At 37.5% G+C, this 21,033-nt stretch overlaps 1 protein-coding gene across 1 annotated transcript in view; it reads left to right on the top strand.

Moving 5' to 3' along the window:
* LRRC27 (leucine rich repeat containing 27) overlaps positions 1 to 21,033 on the top strand; it is a 31,475-nt gene that overhangs the window by 1,383 nt on the left and 9,059 nt on the right. The window contains 6 exon segments of the mRNA XM_049810459.1: positions 2,340 to 2,398; positions 9,146 to 9,292; positions 15,071 to 15,320; positions 16,822 to 16,911; positions 18,852 to 18,910; positions 18,913 to 18,944. Coding sequence (XP_049666416.1) covers positions 2,340 to 2,398; positions 9,146 to 9,292; positions 15,071 to 15,320; positions 16,822 to 16,911; positions 18,852 to 18,910; positions 18,913 to 18,944 — 637 coding nt within the window.

A 21,033-nucleotide genomic window follows, 5' to 3' on the forward strand; every position in this document is an offset into this window, starting at 1 on the left:
AGACCAACACAGGATAGTTTGCTTGTTGTTGTGGTTCTAAAAGAAACCTTTCTGTGAAGAGTGAGTAAGGAGGAAAAGGAGGCAACCCTTGAATAATATATGCTACAGAATTTAAAAAAAAAAAAAAAATAAAAATCATGGCATCTTGTGATTTGAAACAAGGTGCTTAAAGGTATTTTAACATCACTTGTTTGTGAATCATTATATATTCAACTTGTGATTAGAAAAATAGAGTAAATAAAGGTTATGCCTCTAAAAATAGCTCAAAAATGTCAAGTTTAATGATGTTTTCAAATCCTTTAAATACAGCTTTCATAAATTATTTTTAAATTGGACAGGACTTATAGTATTTTAACATGGCTTGTGAATTTGTATGAGTGGTTGAAATCCTTTGAGATTAAGATGTTCTCTGTGTGCATCTTCCTTGAAAATTATGTCAGTCATTAGTCCCTACATGTATTATGCTTTATCTTGTTTGTATTTTTCCACTGACTTCAAACAGCAGCTTAGCTTTTAGAAAATGCCCGTCAGAAATATTCACTGAATATTACTTAGTTTCATTTTATCCTTATTACATGTTGAAGCGTAAGCTGTAGTTTAAGATGTTCTCTGGGTATCCTTTTCTAGAAGCAACTAGAAGTGTAGTTTCCATTAAAAGCAGAGACTTGTTGAAACATTGTGCTAGTTTGGGGCCTGATTGATTGACCATTCAAGTTTTTTGTGAATCTTTTCACTGAATTTAATAGATACTCTGATTAGAGTTTCTCAGGTCAAACAAAAACATTGCCTCAGTTGTGGAAATGGCATCTAGCCTGATGTGCAGGGAGGGAAGGTACCACTCTCACAGAAATCTCTGAGATCTGGATGTGCGGCTGGGCAGGGATCAGCTGAGGGCATGTTCCACATCATAGTGCCACAGAGGTTGCATTCAGGTAAGAGCTGGCAAGAATGAGCATTTGCTGTGCTGCAGGGCCTCAACTCTCCCTGCGCAGGGCCATAAACGCTGAGGGGTTCTGAGGCAGTGGGATCACGCTAGCGTACTGTGGCACCTCAAACTACAGCGGAATTCAGGTTTTGGAGTCTAGACTCTCCTGTGGCTTTCACTTAGTTATTTGCTTTAAATGCTGTTGCATATTGCATTTCAAAAATGAGAACATTGAGACAGTGCTTTCATTTTCTGACTGAATTGGAATGTATTAAAATATTGCCACAAATGTTAATCTGGTGTTGAGCAGCTGCCAAAATGTTTGGTTTGTTTTTCTTTTCTTTACTAGAGGTAAAGAAATATTATGACAGAAAATACCAAGCTTTCTTCTTGTTTGTTTTGTTGAATTTTAACAGTAAACAAGTCAAATTGCAACACTAGTAAATAAAAACAGCACCTTTGTCAATAGAATATCATTTGATCTGATATGTTGCTGGATACTAAAAGCTATTTAAAAGAATGCTATCAAAATGGCAAAATAAAGCAGTCAAAGACTAGGAAATGGGTGAAGTATGGTTTCTGTATAGTCTCCATTTCACAGCTGCCTGGGGTTCAGCAGCTGCGTGCTACAAGGGGAAAAAGAGACAATCTCCCTGCATTTGGTCAAAGTGTCCCTGTATCCTAAACATGCAGTACCCCAGACGTTCCCATCAGAGCTGCTCCAAACAGCAGTATATACAGCAACTCTGGGCATTTTACTTTCTAAGCGATACCAATTGTTTTCTGAGCATGGGCATACTGACACTTTTCCAGGAGCATAGATTTTTCTGATTAAAAAAATATTATCTTATATGTGACATAAATGCCATATACGTCATATGTGACCCATGCCAAGCTTCTAGGCTGCTTCCAAGAATAGGAACACTAGAGCTTTTAAAAAAAAAAAAGTTGATAAAATTAAATACAAATAGGGCATCTTTTTTTCTAATCTCATTATCAAAAATGGCTGAGCAGTTTTAGCTCAAATTTAGCCTGAGGAACGCACTCAACCACCCAAACAGTTGAAGCTCAGCAAAATTATAAACAACTGAAAAGGATGTGTTTATAATTGGTACAGTCAGTATCAGACTTAAAAGCGATAAGCAGGCTTTGCAAAGAAAGATCAAATACTAAATACTGAAGTAGTATATAATAAATGGGCATAAATGCAAAGTTCAGATTGTCATACCAGAAAGCTTTGGGGTGTGTTATTCTCCAGCATTGTTAGCAATGGAGAAGTGTGGATTTGCCTTGTGGAGTCCTTTCTGTAATAGGAAACAATAGCAGGAAAAAAAACTAAGGATGAAAATATTCTTGTGTTTCTATTTAATTAAATGAACTTTGCTGTTACAGTTGCTTCTGTTTTATTGAAAAGGCAATTGAAAACTCTGCTTTTAGAAGGGAATCCTATAAAACAGCTACCCGCAGAGCTTGGTAGGTATTTACTACTTTTTCGAATATATCATAGACACTTCTTGGCTCTTAGTGTTTAATTCTGTGGTTAGACTTTAAAATACTTTGATATTTATCTAAAGAATGGTTTTAATTTACCAGAAACATGTGCTATGAGAGGGGGAAAAGTTACTAATGTCATTTATAATGATTGCCTTCGTTGAGAGGGGGAAACTTTATTAAAATGTCTCTAGCGTTCTAGTCAGAAGTATTCAATACTGTTTCTCTGAGTAAGGCTGAAATAAAAAAAACATGTCTTGGATATCAGACATCTCAGACTTCTGCATAGTAAGACATAAATAACTAAATCTGATTACAGCTGAGAACTTCTATAGCAGTTTCTTACACTTAAGGATGTCTTTACAGTTTGTAACTTGATTTTACTGACTCTTTTTGCATTAGCAGTTACTTGGGAATAACAAGTATTTCTAAATTAAATGTCTGTAAGGAAAAGAGAGCAGGTTGCCTGGATTCCAGGGATGGTCTAGTCGGGACTCCTTGGGCTTTTGGAGTCCTCACAGCATAAGCTTTGGGGCGGGGGTTATCCCTATTTAATGTTGTCTGAGCTGGTAGCCCAGGCAGGGGAAAGATAAAAGGTATCAGTTGTTCCATTCCTGCTTCACATGAGACAGCCTGTTTCTGGAATAACTCTGCTCTTTCTACGCTGAGCTGAGCAGTGACTGAATAAAAAAACCCAAAACATTTCCCGATTTAAACATCCTTGTGTCTCTCAAAGTAGAATGGGCCACTGGTGTGCTGGCTTTTTCTGCAGTAAAACTCGTTTCATACGATGCTGTTTTCTGGACAGATCCTAGATCAGGACTCTCTCTTCTACTGCGGTACTTCAATCATTACAGGCTTCCCAGATTGGTATTGAGATGAGGGAATTCCTACCATATGCAACACTTATCCATTTCTCCTGGCTCTGTTGATGATAGGTACCTAAAACAAGGAAGCCAGCATTCCTGCTGTGTTGGAGGTTTTGCTGAGGCCACAGCAATTGGTAAAGAGTGCTGCAGGCTTTTCAGGGCAGGTTTTGTGCAGTGATGACAGATGGCTGGAGATATTTGTAGAGGCCGGCTGCAGCCAGGCTTCCCAAAGTCACGTATATGCTCATTAGCAAGTGGTGCAGTGACACCCTGACTGAGTAGGGGTGGCCCAAGCCAGGCTGGTCCACTCTGCCAGCTCTGCTAGCAGGACTTTCAGCATCATTTGCCTTAATCACTTGCACACATCCACTTCAGTATCTTTAAGTTGCAAGGATCCTGGATAAAGCTGGAAGGATTGTTGTGCTGGGGGGATGCTGTCCTACCACATGCCTTACTTTGGATGATCTGTTCCCTCGACAGAGCCTGTACGTCCATGGCATTGCCACCTCATAGTCATATATACCACAATTGCCACTGCGTAATACGTACAGATATATGTGTGTGTGCATGTATGTATACAGACGTGATTTGCAGAACGATGCCTCCCTCTGCCCCACAGTAGCTGAGCTGCTTCAGACTTGACTCCTTATGTAGTGGACAATGTGAGACCTGGACCAGCACAGTGGTTTGAACATTAACCAGGTGATGGTAGTTATAATGCAAGGATTGCCTTAATCCAGGTTACTAAAGGCTTCTTATTTCCCTGTGGTGGAGCTGCGTGTGTTGGGGCTTCAAGGCCCCTGCAGGTCCCAGGCAGTCTGCATCACAGGCTTCTCTGGTCTTGGGGACCTGAGGAGATTACCCAGCAGTCCACCTGGTAAGCTGGGAGACAACCTGGGAATCGTGCTGTGACATTGTGGGGGGGTGTCAAAATCTAGTGTATTTTTACAAAACACTCATGTTTTGACAAGACAGCTTTTTCTGACAAAGTCATGTTTCATGAGCTAATTCCCAGCCCGCTCTTCCTTCCACCCTTCCCTATTGCTCTCCTGTCTGTACACTTGCCATCATATCCATCTATGTCAAGAAAGAGAGTAGGAGCTAATGCTGACAGCATCAGTTACTGTCCTGCAGTGGCTGTTCTGTGATTCTTTGTATTCTTGTTTCATAGTAAGTAGAATACTAGTTTTATGATGCTGGTATCAACAATACCAAACATAAAGTTTGTAATGTAAACTGAGATGAGTTTGGAGGATGATCTGTGATAACTGTATCTCAGCCATTAGTCTTCATTTTCTTGAGTGTGTTTTTCACCTAGATGTGGAATGAATTTGCAATGTTTGCCTTCATTCATTGAAAAAATTTTTTTGTTTGTTTTGTTTTTTGTTTTTTTTTTTTTTGTTAAAAGCTACTTGTTCAGTGAATGAAAAATCTTTGGGAGGGGAGCAGAAGTCTGAATGGTAACAAAACAGTTTTGTTATTCACCTGTGGCTGTTCCTAGAGCATTTATACTGGTTCACCTGATTTGTGTAGAACTATCATGTGTTCTGAATTTAATTATCAAAGATGAAAAACTCATTGCCAGCCAACATGTTTCAAAAAATTATCTCAAACTGCAGTGTACTGTGTGCTAGTTGGGCAGTGTTGTGGGGAACTTGGGATACGTGCCTTCTGTTTCCAGGATTGCCAGTGGCTTGCTGGAGAAGTCAGGAGAGTTACCTGGCTTTGGGTAAGTCACCAGACTGCCCATGCCTCAGTTTGCTGTAAAATGGGGATGATGATAACTGTTACAAAGCTCTTCAAGCCTACTGAAGAAAGCATTGCGTAGGAGCTAGATAACTTTATTGCTGCATCTACCTAAGTGTTCTTTAGAATTAGTTAGGAACAATTTTAAAGCATGAAGAATCTCAGTAGGTGATGCAGTTTAAAACTTCAGTAAATGATTTTGAAAAGGATGCTGAAAAGTAGAGTACCAACTTGCCACCCTCCCAGGCGTGCAAGTGAAGTCAGTGCATCCTGCCACATCATGCAGCATGAGCTGTAGCTGCATGTCCTGTGTAACTCCCCCACTGCCTTCAGATCATGTTCAAACCTGAGTGGTTTTCAGCAAGATAAAGAGATTTCATTTTCCCAGTACTGAAGTAATTTGTGTGATTCATTTTGATAATTTCTGTTTAAAAATAGATTCAGTTTCTTCATACTAAACTATTTTAAATCTAATTGTATTCCCAAATAATGCTTTAAAAGGTGCATTTTCAATGCTATTTCTTCTTGTTAATAATGTAGCTTTTCCTTTCTGCGTTTATATTTTATGATTATTTGAAGTAATTTTCTAATTTGTGAATCATGACTGTATGAAAAGGCATTCTGGTAATTGTAGCTCACTGAGCAAACTTTTGTTTTTAGGTTGTTAGCGTACAGTCGATCTGCTAAACTTCTGAACCTCAGCGTTCCTTATCAATGCCATATTGACAGCAAGTAATATGATTGTTTAGAGCATTGGGAATGCTTGCTCGTTTGACAGTGATACAGTCCTATGTGAGCTCTATGGATATATTTCTTCACAAAACCAACAGCAGTAATTGCACAACAGCATATTCAGTCTCTGTGCAATAAACATGGATTTTCAATTTTATGCATTTATGTGACTCTAACATAATTACATATACAGCACTGATGGTCTGTTGTGTTTTTAGTTTGTAGTCAAGTAATTCTTCCTTTGTGCTTAGTGGTTTTGGGTTTTTTTTTGGGGGGGGAGGGGGCAGTTTGTCTGCCTGGAGTGTTTCCATTGATCTATGGTACCCCATAATTCCTCTTTTCTGATCTCTCCTCAGAACTCTTGTCCTTTTGCGAGATGTTGGCAGGCTGATTCTGCATTGTTCGCTTAAACTTAACTTGCACTAAAACAACATATCTGTTTTGCAGTCAGCATGTGGTACACATGCAGTGCAGTTCAATTTTCATCTAAATGTTTCCCCAGGGATCTTAACAAATAACTTTTTCAGTCCCATTCCTGTTCAATTTCTCTACATCACCTCAGTTGCAATTTGAGTGCAATTTCAGAATAATGATTCAGACAGTTCTGTTTTTTGTTGGTTCTCCATTTGAGTTCAACTTCAAAGTAATAATTCCAATTAAAATTTGAGAATTCTAATTCTAGCTATGATCGGGGGGGGGGGTGTGTGTGTGTGTAAGTTTTAAACGGTTTTGAGATTTGAGCTGAGTGTTCCTCAAGTCTCAAGTAAGTAACTTTGTTGGTGTTGGGATGGCAAAGCTCCATTTTGCTTACGCTACTGGTAAGTTACCAGTCAGCTCTTATCCTTTGCTTATTAAAAAAACCAAACCAGATAAGCAATGAAAAATTGGAAGGTGGTTGGAAAGAAATACATTTTAAGTGCATTTGTCCGCCATTTCAGTGAAATTGGAAAAAACCTGCGTTCCATGGGGGTAATAGGATGTCACAGTAAATTCTCTGTGTAGCTGTGGTATAGTTTTTCATGTAGCACGTTGTACATACTGTCTCCTTGATGTGAAGAATCCATTTAGCCTGGGGTCTCGAGTCTCTTTTCCGAGAGAACGCACCTGGAAGGATCCAGCGGTTGTCCCCATCGTGATGCTTGGTAAACTCCTTTGCACTCCCCAGCTTCCCAGAGAGCGCCAGTACTTGCTTCAGCTGCTCATTGCCTTCAGTTGCTTTCATGCTGGTTTTTATTTTTTCTTTTTAAGTGTACTTTGTCAATGTTGCTGTAGTTGACATTTCTAGAGAAGTAACGTCAAATGGATTTGTTAATCATGTTGTAAAATTTGTTTTGTAACATTCCTTTCAGCTTTAATTACCGGTAATTTAAAATCAAATAGCTGTGCTATTAGTAATGTATTTGTCACTTCTGCAAGTAAGGTTTTACAAAAACATTTTAAAAGAGCAAATACACTATTTCATACTGTAATGAGTAAAGCAGATGGGCACAGTCAGAATTTTAAGCAGTCAACCTGTAGAAAATGAGGCAGATTAGACTGTACAGTCAAGCTGTGAATGGAGCTTTAAAGTCTGACTCCAGTAATACAGTATGTAAAATATATTCTGATTCACTAGATCGAGATTGTCAACGTGGCTTTCAGTGCTGCACTTCCTAAATACGTTATTATAAACCATAAATCAATCTAAAATATATGTCAGGACAAACTATGATATTACCTTTCTTTTAGGGACTTGGTACATTTATCTTATGAAAGATTTAAGGTTTCAATTGTTGTGCTTTTTGTTTGAATCAAAACTGACTGAAAGTATTATTTAATTTTGCAAATCTAGTTAGGAAGGGAAAATTGCTAATTTCATTTTACTTCTATGAAACATAATTTATAAATAATCACCATAAATCTGATTTCTGAAATTGATTGTGCATATTCTGCACTTTGTTCCCATTTCACCAGACAGTAAGCAGAACATGACAGATGACTTCTACCCTGCTAGTCATCTTCTCGTTACGTGTGTAACCTGTACGGCATATACTTTTGCTTACGAGATAAGTAGGAGGCTGTGGCAGGCCTGTGAAATGTATGAACGCATTAGCCCTTGGGAGGCTGAAGATTTATGTCCCTCTCTTGTTTGTTGTCAAGAAATGGTAGCCCTTTGTTTCCCTGGGCAAGAATAGCTAACAGTGAGGCTGGGAGTGAGAAGCAGTATAGACCTAATGATTTCAGAAGTAGAAAATCAGAGTGATCAACTAGAAAGAAAAGAAGGAAAACTTGAATTAAAATCTTTATTTTCTTTCCTTTCATATGAAAAAATTAATGTAGGGTAAAAACCTGATTTATCAACACCACAAATTCCATTCATTTATGAGTAAAAGCACAAGAACAGCAGCTGGGGGGGTTGTACTGGTTAGCTAAGCTGTTGGGAGAAAGTTCATTTTGTCTAGACTAATCTTGAATGGGGTGAACAATTTGCTTAGAGAAATTAAATAGTTAAAAAAAATTTAAAAATCAAATTAAATTAAAATATTGCAATGCTATTAAGCAACAGGAGAATATAAGGGCAAAAAAAAAAAAGGAAAAAAGAAAAAGCATGCAAACAATCACAACCTGTCTGTTTTATACAAATTCATGTGAAATGCCTCAGAAACCACAATATAAAATGTCTGAAGTCATCAAGGGGTAGGGTATCTGCCAGCTGCATGTTACATCTCTGGCTCAGTTCAGGGAGATGTTCCCATGCTAGGAAAAGGCAGAAGTGCTTGATGGAAGAGGTGATAGTTTTGAGTTTCAATTAAAAGTATAAAGTGATAAAACACGTTTGTTTTGTTCTTTATACATCTGGTGCAAACTCTGGAACTGGGTTTCAACTCTGACTTATTTTTTTCACAGAAGCCTCAGTCTGAAGGTAGCCTTAGTTAAGCACAGCAAATCAACAACTTTAACATTCTGAGGAGTGACTTTCAAGGAGAAAGCAAACACTTCAATGTAATTCAGTCTAGTCTGTCCAGAATAGCCTGATATTTGAAAAGACAAATAAAGCCCATCAGGAATTCAGTCATAATCTTAGGTATTACAGTATTAGTAATACTATGCATATATAAAAGTTATTTGTAGCTCTAAAACCAAAAAACTAAAAATCACTAGACTTGGCTAAATAAATAATTTAAGGTAGTATAAAGTATCTGCATATGTAATAATGGTAATTATCATAGAAATCATAAACACAATAAATACCAGTCATTCACTTAGACTCAACTGCCATATATATCTAAAAACTTGACCATCTTTCAAAATGTTGAAAGGTCAGGCCCAGTGATCTTTCATGGTTGCTTCCAGCCAGGGCTGTTCTATGATTGTGTGTTTGCAAATTATATTGTTTTCACAGGAGACTTAACTTCGTTGACAGCCTTGAATCTGAGACACTGTCCCCTTGAATTTCCACCTAAAGATATCATACAAAAGGGATAAAAATCCATCCTGTCCTTTCTTCAGGATTCTGGTAATGGAAGACTACTCTGTCATAAAACTGCCAGCAGTTTTAGGCATGTTGGGGATATATTTGTGTGCATTTACTATAATTTGTTTTGAAAAAAGTGTGAAGCAAGGGATGCTTTCTTTATGGGCTCTTTCACTAATGGGTGTTGTTGAGCTTTGCATCTGAAAGGGATATTGCTGGCTAGCATAAATGAGGAAAAAGAAATGCTTCAATGCTGTGATAAAAAAATCAAACCGTGACTCTTAACTCCCTAAGTGGAGAAGAGGAGGTTGTATAAGAGGAAGTCTGGATTACATGTGATGTTAGAAAAACAGATGACAAAGTTTTCAGTAGAGGCTGTTCTTTAGAATTAGCAGAGAAGCATGAATGGAATGCTGGGCCATTTCATTAAGATGAAAAGTCGCTAGTGTGCATGCCAGGCACTTCTTAAGAATATTAGAAGAGGATAAGTATACAGGTAGATGACATTTTAAAGGGGATATAAGGGAAATTGAGGTATTGGGGAAATGAAAGAGGACACTTAATTAGTAGAAGACTGGGAAAAAATGGAAGTATAGTACCTGGCTTAGAGAAAAAAAAGTGGAGCCAATAAAATTACAGATGGGTCAGTGTACCTTCTATTTCAGGACATGATCTGGTTCAGATACTTGGACTGCTGCAAATACTGAGGAGATTAGTGACAGCCTCCCACAGATGTCAAACCCAAGAAGTCATGCTAATCAAATTGCCTCCAGTGACGCCGTCAGAGGCCTGGTGGGTAAAGGAGAAATAGTTGATGCTGCTACAGTGGGGCACAGAGGGCCATTGCAGGCGCTGGAGGCTGCTGAAGGTGCAGACAGTGGTCTCCTCTTAGCGTGCGTAGTGCCAATCTGTGTCCTCCCGTAGGCTCCAGGTAGGAGGGCTGCAGTGATGAGGCACAGCTGGTCAGGCAGCTGCAGGCTGATTGCAGAACCAGCTTTCTGCTTTCTCTGTGTTGCCAGTCTGCTCGGCCTTTGGTTAAAGGAAAATGAAAATGCGTGCAGAGGAAGTTCCTGCTGTCTGCCTGTGTGTCATAAGGAAGGTAGGGACATAATTATCAAATTTGTATACAATCTGAAGCACAAACCTACTTCTTGAAAATTTAGTGCACTATAAATACACCATAACTAATCTTTACAAGCTGCATGATATTGTTCATCCACATACCAGAAGCCTGATGGTATTTTCTGTGTTTTCATATTGTGTTTGACCTCACATTCTTCAAAGACAAGCACAATTTGCTCTTTATCGCACTTTCTATTTTTTTTTCCGTAGAATTGCAGTTATAAATTTACATTAGGAGGGTAAAATTAAGAAGTTGTCAGCAGAGAAGAAAAGATGCAACATAATTTGCATTATTTATGGTCTGATAGATTCCAGAAGTCATTAATAATAGAAATAGTGGGCACATTCCCACAGAAGACCTCTTCTCATACTTAAGCTTTTCTGTAATGAAGGCTAATTGCTGTGGATACCATTAGCATCAGACTGGAGTTAGGGGTGTTAAAATGTGATGTCATCAAAGGGAACGCAGTAAATTCAGGGTATGAATGAGCCACTTAAAATGCTAAGCAATATGGTGAAATATAAAAATATCAGCTCGAAATACCATAATACTGAAAATGAAGTCAAAATACTGATGTAAAGATAATGACTATATTTTTTTATTAATCTCAATTCCAAATATGGTGTCATTAAAGGGAACCATGCACATTTCCAGAACTTCACATGATTGTCTTTGTGTTTTAAGACCTTGTCTCAAAACAAGAATTATAAACAAATTATATCGCAGTAGCATTGCTTAATTACCACTATTTACTTTCAATTGTCACCACATTTTAGCATGACTTGAGAGCAAGCAGTGCATTTTTCTATATAGCCCAGTTTTATCTGCATTACTGTGCTTAATGTTTCTATAGTTTTTTCCGTATCAGTGGACATGTGTTTTAGCATACATAATATGTAAAAATCTGTTTACTTAACACTTTAAGTCATCATGATCTCAAGTGATGTTATAGACTAAGATACCATCTGTATTATTCTCCTAGAGAATAGAGAACTTCTTTCTATGTAATCTGCAGACAGATTCACATGACATACTAGAGAAGTTAAGTAGCTCAGTGGGTTGGTAAGTTAAATTGTTTTCTCAGAAGACCTAAATCAAGGCTTGTTTCAGACCACAAATTCTGTTAGTTTCACACTGATTTTGGTACCCCCTTAAGCAAGGGTCATGCTAGATGAGAACTATTGTAGGTCAAGAATGAAGTTAACTAGAAGTACCAGTACTAGTTAACACAGAAGCAAGCCCAGCACCTAGCTGCACGAGGTCTTCCTGATACCTGCTTCAAGCCACATCATATCAGAATTAGTGTAAATTCATCATCTGGAAAAATTTACAGAGTCTTCCAGGAAGGAAACCAGTGGTATATTAAAATAGACCTTTTAAGATGAAAGATTGCTCTTTTAAATATATTTCACTGTTTTAGAAGTCCAGTCCTAGTTTAATTTTTAATGTAGTCATAATGATAGAGCTAGAACCCCAAAGTTCTGCATTTCACAGAATTGCCCATGCTACAGGAATTGGAACAGGACATTGCTAAACATTCTGAAAAAAAAATCAAGAGATGTCCTCTTCCTAGGAAGGTAATTAGTGGCCTGTGAAAGGAGGTGAGCTTCATAAAGTGTTTTGGGTTTGGGGTTGGCTTTTTTTTTTGTTGTTACATACTAGCATTTTAATATAGGAACATAGACTAGTCATTTAACTTATTTTTTGCTGTACCTTCTGCAGAATCTGTCATGCTTACTGGTGCATTATGATACATTTGTTTACAAAGAGTACTACAATGAAAGGGGAAAAAACCTCTTAGTTTCATCTGTGCTTAATGTAGAGGAGGCTAATATTTGTTTTTCTGGACATCGGCCTAATGCCAAGTGCATGTGTTTACTTGGTATTTCCATCAACAGCAGAATAACGTTTAGAAACAAAATAGGAAAACTTAGGAGTGGGAATAAAATGCCAAGCATTGACCATTAATTTTCAGTGAGAATAATGTGGCTCTTGGATATCCTAAATTATGCCTTTTATGGATTTTCAAAGTGTTTTAGTAACAAATCCTTATCATGGCTGAAGTACATTGGAAGGCTTCAGTCCGATTAAACTAAGCTTTCTCTAGCATTCAAGTGGAGTTTCAGTAAGCAAATCATGCAAAACGTCAGCAAAACTTTTGTGACGTAGAGTATACATTCTTACTGTATTTACTGATATGAATTTATCTTTGAGCATTTTTAATTGTTACCTAAGGTAAAAAATTCAGGATAGTAACAAAAGCATGGTTTTTTTAATTTTAGACTAAAGAAGTAAAACCCCTGAACAGAAGAAAGTATTCATCTTGGAGGCATCTGGCTAAGTGTATTTATGTACTGTACTCCTAACACTGTTGTAGTGTTGGGAGCTCAGTCATGAGCTGAAAGAGGCTTTCTTGATTTTGTTTTTAAAGATGTGCTGACTATGAAAACAGGCTGTCCACTCTTTATCTTTTTATCTATCTGTGTGAGGTGAACCAGTATTATTTTTCAGAGATTACTTTCTATACTCAGCAGTAACAATTTAGAATTAATTACAGCTGATCACTCTTCAAGTTAGTATGTGAAGTGAGAGTTTTATTTGGAAATTAGCAGAATAGTGCCTGACAGTAGTGTGGTGTTTGTATTGTAAAGTGAACTATTGCAGCTGTTTTTCCAAGTTCCTTTATGCGTTTGTTATACGCTTCCTTTCAAAATAAACATGTAATATACTTGAAACACTCCAGTTATTTTGGTTTTTAACTCCCCTTCAGTGGTACACAATCTTGAAAATTTTGAGGATTTGGTTAGTATTCTTCAAAATAGCAAATCAAAAGCATTTTTTTCTACTGATTTTTGTCTGCATAAGCATGTGGGATTGCATTCTGTTCTACTTGATTCAAACACAATAGATTAGAATGACAAAACAGTTATAAGTTATGCTCTGGAACAGTGTTGTAACTTAATATGTTGTCATGTTTAATGTTAGTTTAGATAGTGGTATATTTAAAGAAAAATAATCCTATGGAGTTTAATATTTAGAATCTGTGGGCATGCACATGAAGTTTGGGAACCTTCTGTAATATGCAAGAGTTTTTCTCCCTCCCACATGGCCCATCTGTTCATGTTGGATGAGAGCAGTGTGTAAGAAGTAGTATATACATACTTCATGTAGAGGATAACAGAATGTGCCTTGGAATAATGCTTTTTCTCTAAAATGTGAGAAGAGGAGGGAGATAAAATCCAGTGTGTTTCTTCTTTATGATTCAGGGAAACTCCTGAGTCTATAGTTTGTCCAGAACCAAACCTTTGTGTATCTTAAGATCTCAACACCGCAGTCAAAGGTGACCTGTGATACATTTAGCTGTTGTGGTTATTGTTTGGGTGGCAGAAGGTCTAGGGTATGGACTTACCCAGAAAGGTGGATGAATTCTGTGGCGGTCAGCTATCGCTGAGCTTGGCACTTCTGGGGTACCCTGAGAACTTACAGGTAACTGTAGTTTGTGTACTTTGGAGTGCAGTGTAGACATACCCCAGAATTAGTCATCGTCATGTAGATACGAAAGTGCAGTTGTGTGTGAAGATTAATACCTATAAAGGTGTAATTTGAGATAACGCTAAATTTGTTTAACCTGAGATGCCAGCTGGGATGAAATGCAAAGTGTCCTAAAGCTTCCATCAGTCTTTGTTTTTTTTGTCATTACATTACATACTTAAACTGATTATGTTAAAAAATCTTGTTTTGACTCACAGATTGCATTTGGGCACTTGTAGTATGTTAATGATTATTGTATCCGTTTGCTTTGCCTTTTTACTTCCTCTGATACATGGAACATATTTTTAACTTCTATTCATCATGCAGAGAACTCTAGTTCAGTCATACACAGTTCATGCAGTACTTATTTATACCCAAATCTACATTGGCAGGCTATAAATGCTGCAGAAAAATGAAGTGAGAGAAAAAGTTAGTTATATACAGCCTTATATATATGTCAATCCTTATATGTACATGCATTATGTGAGTCTTAATTTCCACTCTATTTTTTTCCTCGAAGCAGAGATCCCAGTACAAAGCTAGGATTTTCCACTTTTGTGTCCTACTCTGTTTCAGAATTGACTGTTGTTTATACAGTATATTTGACACAGCCATATTTAAACCTTGCCGCTGTCTGTGGTAGACTCTCTGTTCCATTGTATGGGTCTTGGGTCAGCCCTGGAGGAGGCAGGGGCTTCGGCAGTGATATGGAGCCATGTTCTTTGGGTCACACGTGTCCATGGTGAAGGCAACAAGGGACCTTCAGGGAGTAAGGCTATGGATGCTACTCTGAGAACTGGATTTCTGCAGGGTATTGAGGACACGTGGCTCTTAAACTTGCTGTAAGAAGTAGTTAGCACATAACAAAAATGATTGGAAGTTGGATTGGCTTCTGCATGGTGGAATTGATAAAAAGCTGGGTGAAGAGTTTACCAAATCATGAGATACATAAATTATCAATCAAAAGGAAGCTACTCTTCTGCTCACATCCATCACTAGATTGTTGGGTTTTTTTCGAGAACACAGTTTACTTTAAACTTGTGAAAAATCTTGGAGAATAAAATATGTATTAAAAGAAAAAAAGACCAATGAATCCCACTTCTGTTAGTCATTGACTGACACTATGTAAATGCTGTGTTTTTCTTAAAAACCAATAAATTTAATTGATACATAGGATTACAGTAATCTCCCTCTAATTCCCATAGAAGTGCCACCTGTTGAGAAGCTAAACTTAAGTGAATTGTTGCAGTCCAGTTTCGATTTTTCAGATGAGTGGCCTAGTGAAGAGGAAAAGCTAAAATTTCAGAAGCTGAAAGAAGAAATTATAAAAGATGAAAAAGAAGAACTTCTTGCTGATGAACATGTGGGTGCAACTCATTATTTTACTGAAGCAGGGAAAAGCCACAGAAAGCAAGAACACCTCTACTCTGAGTCAGCTACTCTTTGCAGGTGACTAAGCTTCATGCAATGGTGTATGATAAGGATCTTGCAAGTGCTGGAAAACTCTGCATTTCTACTGGAAAATATAAAAGCAGTTTAATATGTGTCATTGTACTCACTGTCAAATATGTATTTGATGAATAAATGGTATTTCTGACAAGTATATAGAATACAAAACAACTTTTATATTTTCTATTTTAAAATATTTTTCTCCGAAATTAAAAACCACTATCAATCTTTTATATTTTCTCATTTACTTCCTTTTTGTTCCTATTTTGATAATTGTACTCTTGAATGTCCAGCTTCATTCTACTGAAAAAAATAGAATTTTATAATACAGAATAACAAAGAACTGTAGAATCCTGCAGGTAACTTAAATTTTCATTTCTAGTATATGCAATATGATAATTAACTATGTATAGAAACAAGATAAGACATTACATTCCTTTACATTTGCATACAAGGCATTTAATAAATGCTTTTTTTATCATATTTCACAATGCAAACCTTATTTGGGAGAATTTGTTGGTGAACCCTTTCTGAAAAAGGAAAGTACCTTTTTGTGTATAGGATAGAATAAGCACAGTGGAAGTGTTCTTAATTTTATTTTTTTGTCAATATTTACCATGATAGTGATGATTCCCCCCCCACCATGAACATTTTTATTGTTACTTAAAAATTATTTCTCAAGACTAGTGTTTAATAAACTAGAGCTGACTTTTTTAAACTATTGACCATTTCAATAGGTTTCACATTTAAAAAAAAATAGGAAAGGGATTTTTATATTTACTGTGAATTTTCTTTCTTGCCTTCTTTCTTTCACTCCTTGCCCTTTTGCGTTTGCCTCCATATCTCTGATGTTGCTCCCAGAAAACATAAAATACTGTAAGTCAATAGCAAAAATCCATGTGCTTAATTAGCATGGAAGGGATGTGGGAGATTGACAGACTTCCCCGTGCATTCTGTGTTCACTGTTAGGCCTATGGCTTTTCTTATGTGACGGAAACCTCGGGGTGGCCGTCTGTCCTATGGTGTGCCTCAACACCAGATCTCAAACCTTGCATTGCCCCATTTCTCACTATTCTCTGCGTTTTATGGTGTATAGTTTACATACTGTTTGATAGTGATACTCTCACGGTTTAGGGTTTTTTGTTTTTGAAGTATCAACAGTATGGGAAAAAATGTTGCAGAATTCACAGTTTATACTTACTTACTTTTTTCCCTCGCCATAAAAACCCCTGCAAGCCCAAGGTTGTATTAGGTAATTCATTTGGTGAATTACTTAAAACATGTTTTTTGCTTTAAATATTTTAATGGTTATATGGAAATAAAACAGACTGCTCATATGCAGGATTGCCAGTAGATAAAAAACCTGCATTTTGTGTACATCCCATCATTAAATATGCTTATTTTTCTATGTTGTATTTAGTTAACAATATCAAACTGTCTGTTTTAAAAGGAGGATGTCCACACAGAGAAATACATTTATTGAGTTTCTATTCTATGATAGGACAATTCAAGCAAAGCAAGCTGAAAAATGCAGATTGGCAGCAGAAAAGGAGCTGAAAGAGGAATAAACTTTATTTGAACAAAGGAAAAATCAAGTACTATGTTACTGTCTTTTAAAAGTTGCTACTTAGCTTCTTAATAGATTGCTTGATTGACTATTTAAAAGGAAAGAAGTAATTTCAAATATTTTGCACTACAAGTGGAAATATAGAGAGTGCCTTTTACAAAATATGGTCCTCCAAGGCAACAAGAAAAGTGACTTACCAAGCTTCTTACCAACTTGGCCATGGAACTCTGTGAATTCCTATTCCAGTTGAGCAGAAAATAAATCCATTTCAGTTGATTCTGATGTTGCATTACATGTAAACTTAGTTAACTTTATCTTGGCTGTCAGAAGGCTTACAGCTAGAGGGCAAACTCTGCATATGACAAAAATGTGATACAGCTAGGGTATAAAGAGTATATGTATTGAACAAATTTTGCTGAAAGAACTTGTTTATATTTCAGCATTTTTCTACTATATGCATACATTTGTACCGCTGTTCAGAAATCAATCCACTTACTACAGATTAGACCGAAGAAATGAGACAATGTTGGTCCTAATTTGTATCATTTTAAATACCTTTTTTTTTCTTTTACAACTGGAGTTATAAAAGTCATGTTACAGAACAAACACATCTCTGTGGCACTTTTTGGAAGCACATGATGGTTGTGTTCTGACAGGGAAATGCCCTGGATTTGTGGGGTGCACACAGTGGAGCTCTGTGTTCCAGTGGTTTGAGTTACATCTGGTGTGCTTTGGTGCACCCTGGGCCTCCCTGCACCAGGACAGAGGGAAAAACCAGGAGGAGAGAAGCGGGGCCAGGGAATTCTTGTCTGCCTTTCCCTTCCTGTCAGGCAGGGAATGCTGTCGGTTGAGCAGGATTCCCAGCTCCTAAGAAACACGTATCGAGGTGCTTGTGATTTGGGCAGTGAGCAATCATTTGGGCCAGGGCCAGTAAAAGTGAGCCTGCTTCTATTGTGAGTTATTTAACCAGTTGTGTGCACAGCGGTAGAGCAACCACGGGGAACAAGGCTGAGCTCTCACGTGTCGTGACCTGCCCTACCTTTGAATTGTGGCTGTCTTTTTTTTTCCTTTCTTTTCTTTTTTTTCTTTTCTTTTTCCTGACCCCCATTCTTTCTCAGGTGAGATGCTGACACAAAGGAGGTGTTCGCTTAGCTTCTTGTTGGACTTTGATGGGAGTGTTCCTTAGCTTTATGAATAGTTACAGATAGAATATAGAGGTCAAGAGGAAAATGCTGGGAAGGCTTCAGGAAAGCATTCATAACAAGAGACTGGGGACAATGTCTTGTTTATTAAAGTATTAATTTATTAGGCATTATTATAGTTGACAAGTATTTTTTAAAGAAACAGAGGAAATGAAGAGGGTTACTCTATGTGCCAGGCAATGACAGTACAAGGAGATGTAGCCTGAAACTTAGGACTGAAACAAAGAAGAGCTGGAGAATCGCTGTGTACATTCAGAATCAGAGTAGGTAGCATGTTAATGAGACCTTCGTTGATGAACCTTAGAAACATGATGGGTCAGATTACATTATCCGGTAGAACTTTTTGTGGTACAACTGTCTACTTCTTTATGTTTATTCAGATTTACTCAGATTTACTCAGTGTCTAAACTTACCAGGTTTAACCTGTAGTCCAGAGATGAACCATGTAGGTTGTTACCAGTTCTCTGAGCAGTTTCATTGCTCTGCTTGGCTTTTGTTTGAATCTATGTCCTGCTCTTTGCTGCTATATTCCTCCACTAAACTGGGAAGTGCAGGTGGGTCTTTGCAGTTCTTATCTTCCTTTGGTAAGTTAACGTTTCATGAAGAGGCCCCTGGTATTGTGTTTCTCTTTGTTAAGAATCGGTATGTCTAATAAATATCGTATGTTGTTCACCTGTAAATGGCTAAGCATGCAAACAAAAGTAGTAATCTTCACCTCTTAAATTATGGTTTTAAGAGTTTGACATAAATTAACTTTTTCAGCAATAAAGAAATGCTTCAGGAATGGCGCAGCTGAGCAAAGTTGATGAAAGAAAAAAAAAAAAGTTTAGATTTTCACCTACAAGTGCAGCTATGGTATGTTACAGAAAATAGCAGGGTAGGACACTGGAAAAAACAATCCATTAATGACACCCTTTGATTTATTTTCTTTACAGCCCATATATTTCAAAATTTAAAAAGAGAAAACCAGGACTTTAAATGCCAGCACTTTGGCAATGGCTTTGCAGACCCTTTCTCAAATATCCATGTGGACTATGGCTGCTGTGTGAAGTGCTGCAGCCCCATGTGCAGTGTAGGAGTTGCCAGATCCTTCAAACTGCTATTCAAAATCTGTAGTGGCTCCAATAATCAGGCTACTTGGAGGCGTTAAAACAGAAGTGCGTATGTTGAAATATGATTTTTTAAATTATTGAACGCCTCCAATATGAGATGTTGCCTCTGCCAAACTGAATGTGAAGTCGGCTGGATTTTCTGGTTCCCCCAGGAATTTGTAAATACTGGCATATGAAAGGAGGGGACCTCAATTCTGGTTCCTTTCTGAGCATATTTCAAAGGCCTGAAAAGTTTTTTCCCCAAAGTAACAAACATTAAAACAAAAAATGTAAAAAAAATTATCCTGTTCATTTTGCCATTAGATTCTCATTCCTTAAAATACAGCACTGGAAAAGATGAGATGCTGAAAATGAATACACATGATTTTTCCAGTGCTGTGGTGTGAAAATGAACTGTAACACAGACACTGAGTAAGGCAGTTAGAGATGATCACTGAAGGAACTTGAAATGCTGTGAGAGTTTTTCTCTTGCTGTGATGAATTCTTTCATCTCAGTTTCACGATTGCCGGGCATACTACTTCTAACCTTGGAAGTGTAGAAATATATCTAAATTTTTCTGACATGTCAGGCGGTTTCAAATTATAGTGAGTTACATCCCTCAGTGGTAAAAAAAGGGGGATTTGTACAGGTTTAGTGTTACATTTTATTGATACCTGCTTAGCAATACCTGGAGCTCAAACAATAAAAAAAGGACTCTTGTATAACAAACACATTACAACTTTTCTAGAAATATAGGAAAACTTGCAATTCAACATCTGACATAACCAAACAATTTTTTATATATATTTTAAAAGTAAAACCAAAGCAGCCCCATATCCAGCTTACAAGGTTTTTTTATTGTTTTGTTTTGGTTTTTTTTAAACTAATTTTTGAAACTAAGCCAAATTGTGTTGCTAAATGCATTGGTGCTTGGAGAAATGTCTTTCTGAACTGCAGTTTATCAAATAGGAGATTACATAGGTTTACCATCTAACATAGGTGCCGACTTTAGGAGCCTCAGCTCCCGGCGCACAGGTGAAGGCAGGCACCTGACGGTAGCGAGCCTAGTCGTCTGCCATTTTCACTGACTCTGCAGGAACCTGGGCTTCTGACTCAGGCAGTTTATTGATGTTAATACAACCCTTTTCCACCTTTCTACTCACCCGTAGTGTGACATTTTCCACCAATTAAGCAGTATTTCTTAATCCTGGCAGCAGAACTTTACTTAACATGCAGAGCCATGGGAATATACCAGAGGCAACCCGCTGGCAAGGCAGCAGTCTGTCGACAGTCCCCCTTGCTCTTGCCGAGCTCTATGGTTACTTTAGCAAAACAGAAATTTTCATTTAAACAGATTTTTTCTATAGGATACTATACACAATACAATGCTAAAACATTTTGGAACTGATGGCTGGAAAAGTGGTATAAGCAGGATTTTATTCCACTTTATCCGTCTTCAACAAAGTTGTTACCCAAGTTTCAGTTACCAGACTTTTTAACCTGATTTTCTTAGACTGTGATTATTCATTGCTGCCTTTTGTTGTCTGGAAGTTAAATAAATACATACATGTAATGCTCCTATCTCTGATAATGTCTTTGGCCAGCCTTATCACAGAAATAAAGCAAAAGCAAAGTAGGCTTGCTGTGGTGCCAAAACAGGTTTGCAGGACGGTTTCTGTGCGTGTGGGCGACGTGGGCTGCAGGCCAAGGACGGCCGTGTGTTCTGAAGGATCACTTGGAGCTGGGTCGTCCCAAAGTAAGCAGCAGTACTTTAACCATGACTTTACTGGCACCAGTAGCTCATTCTGATTACTGGGTGGGATTAATAATATTTACTTATGCTTAACTAATT

Source organism: Accipiter gentilis, chromosome 9 (genome assembly GCF_929443795.1).
Source record: "Accipiter gentilis chromosome 9, bAccGen1.1, whole genome shotgun sequence".
Lineage (NCBI taxonomy): Eukaryota > Metazoa > Chordata > Aves > Accipitriformes > Accipitridae > Astur > Astur gentilis.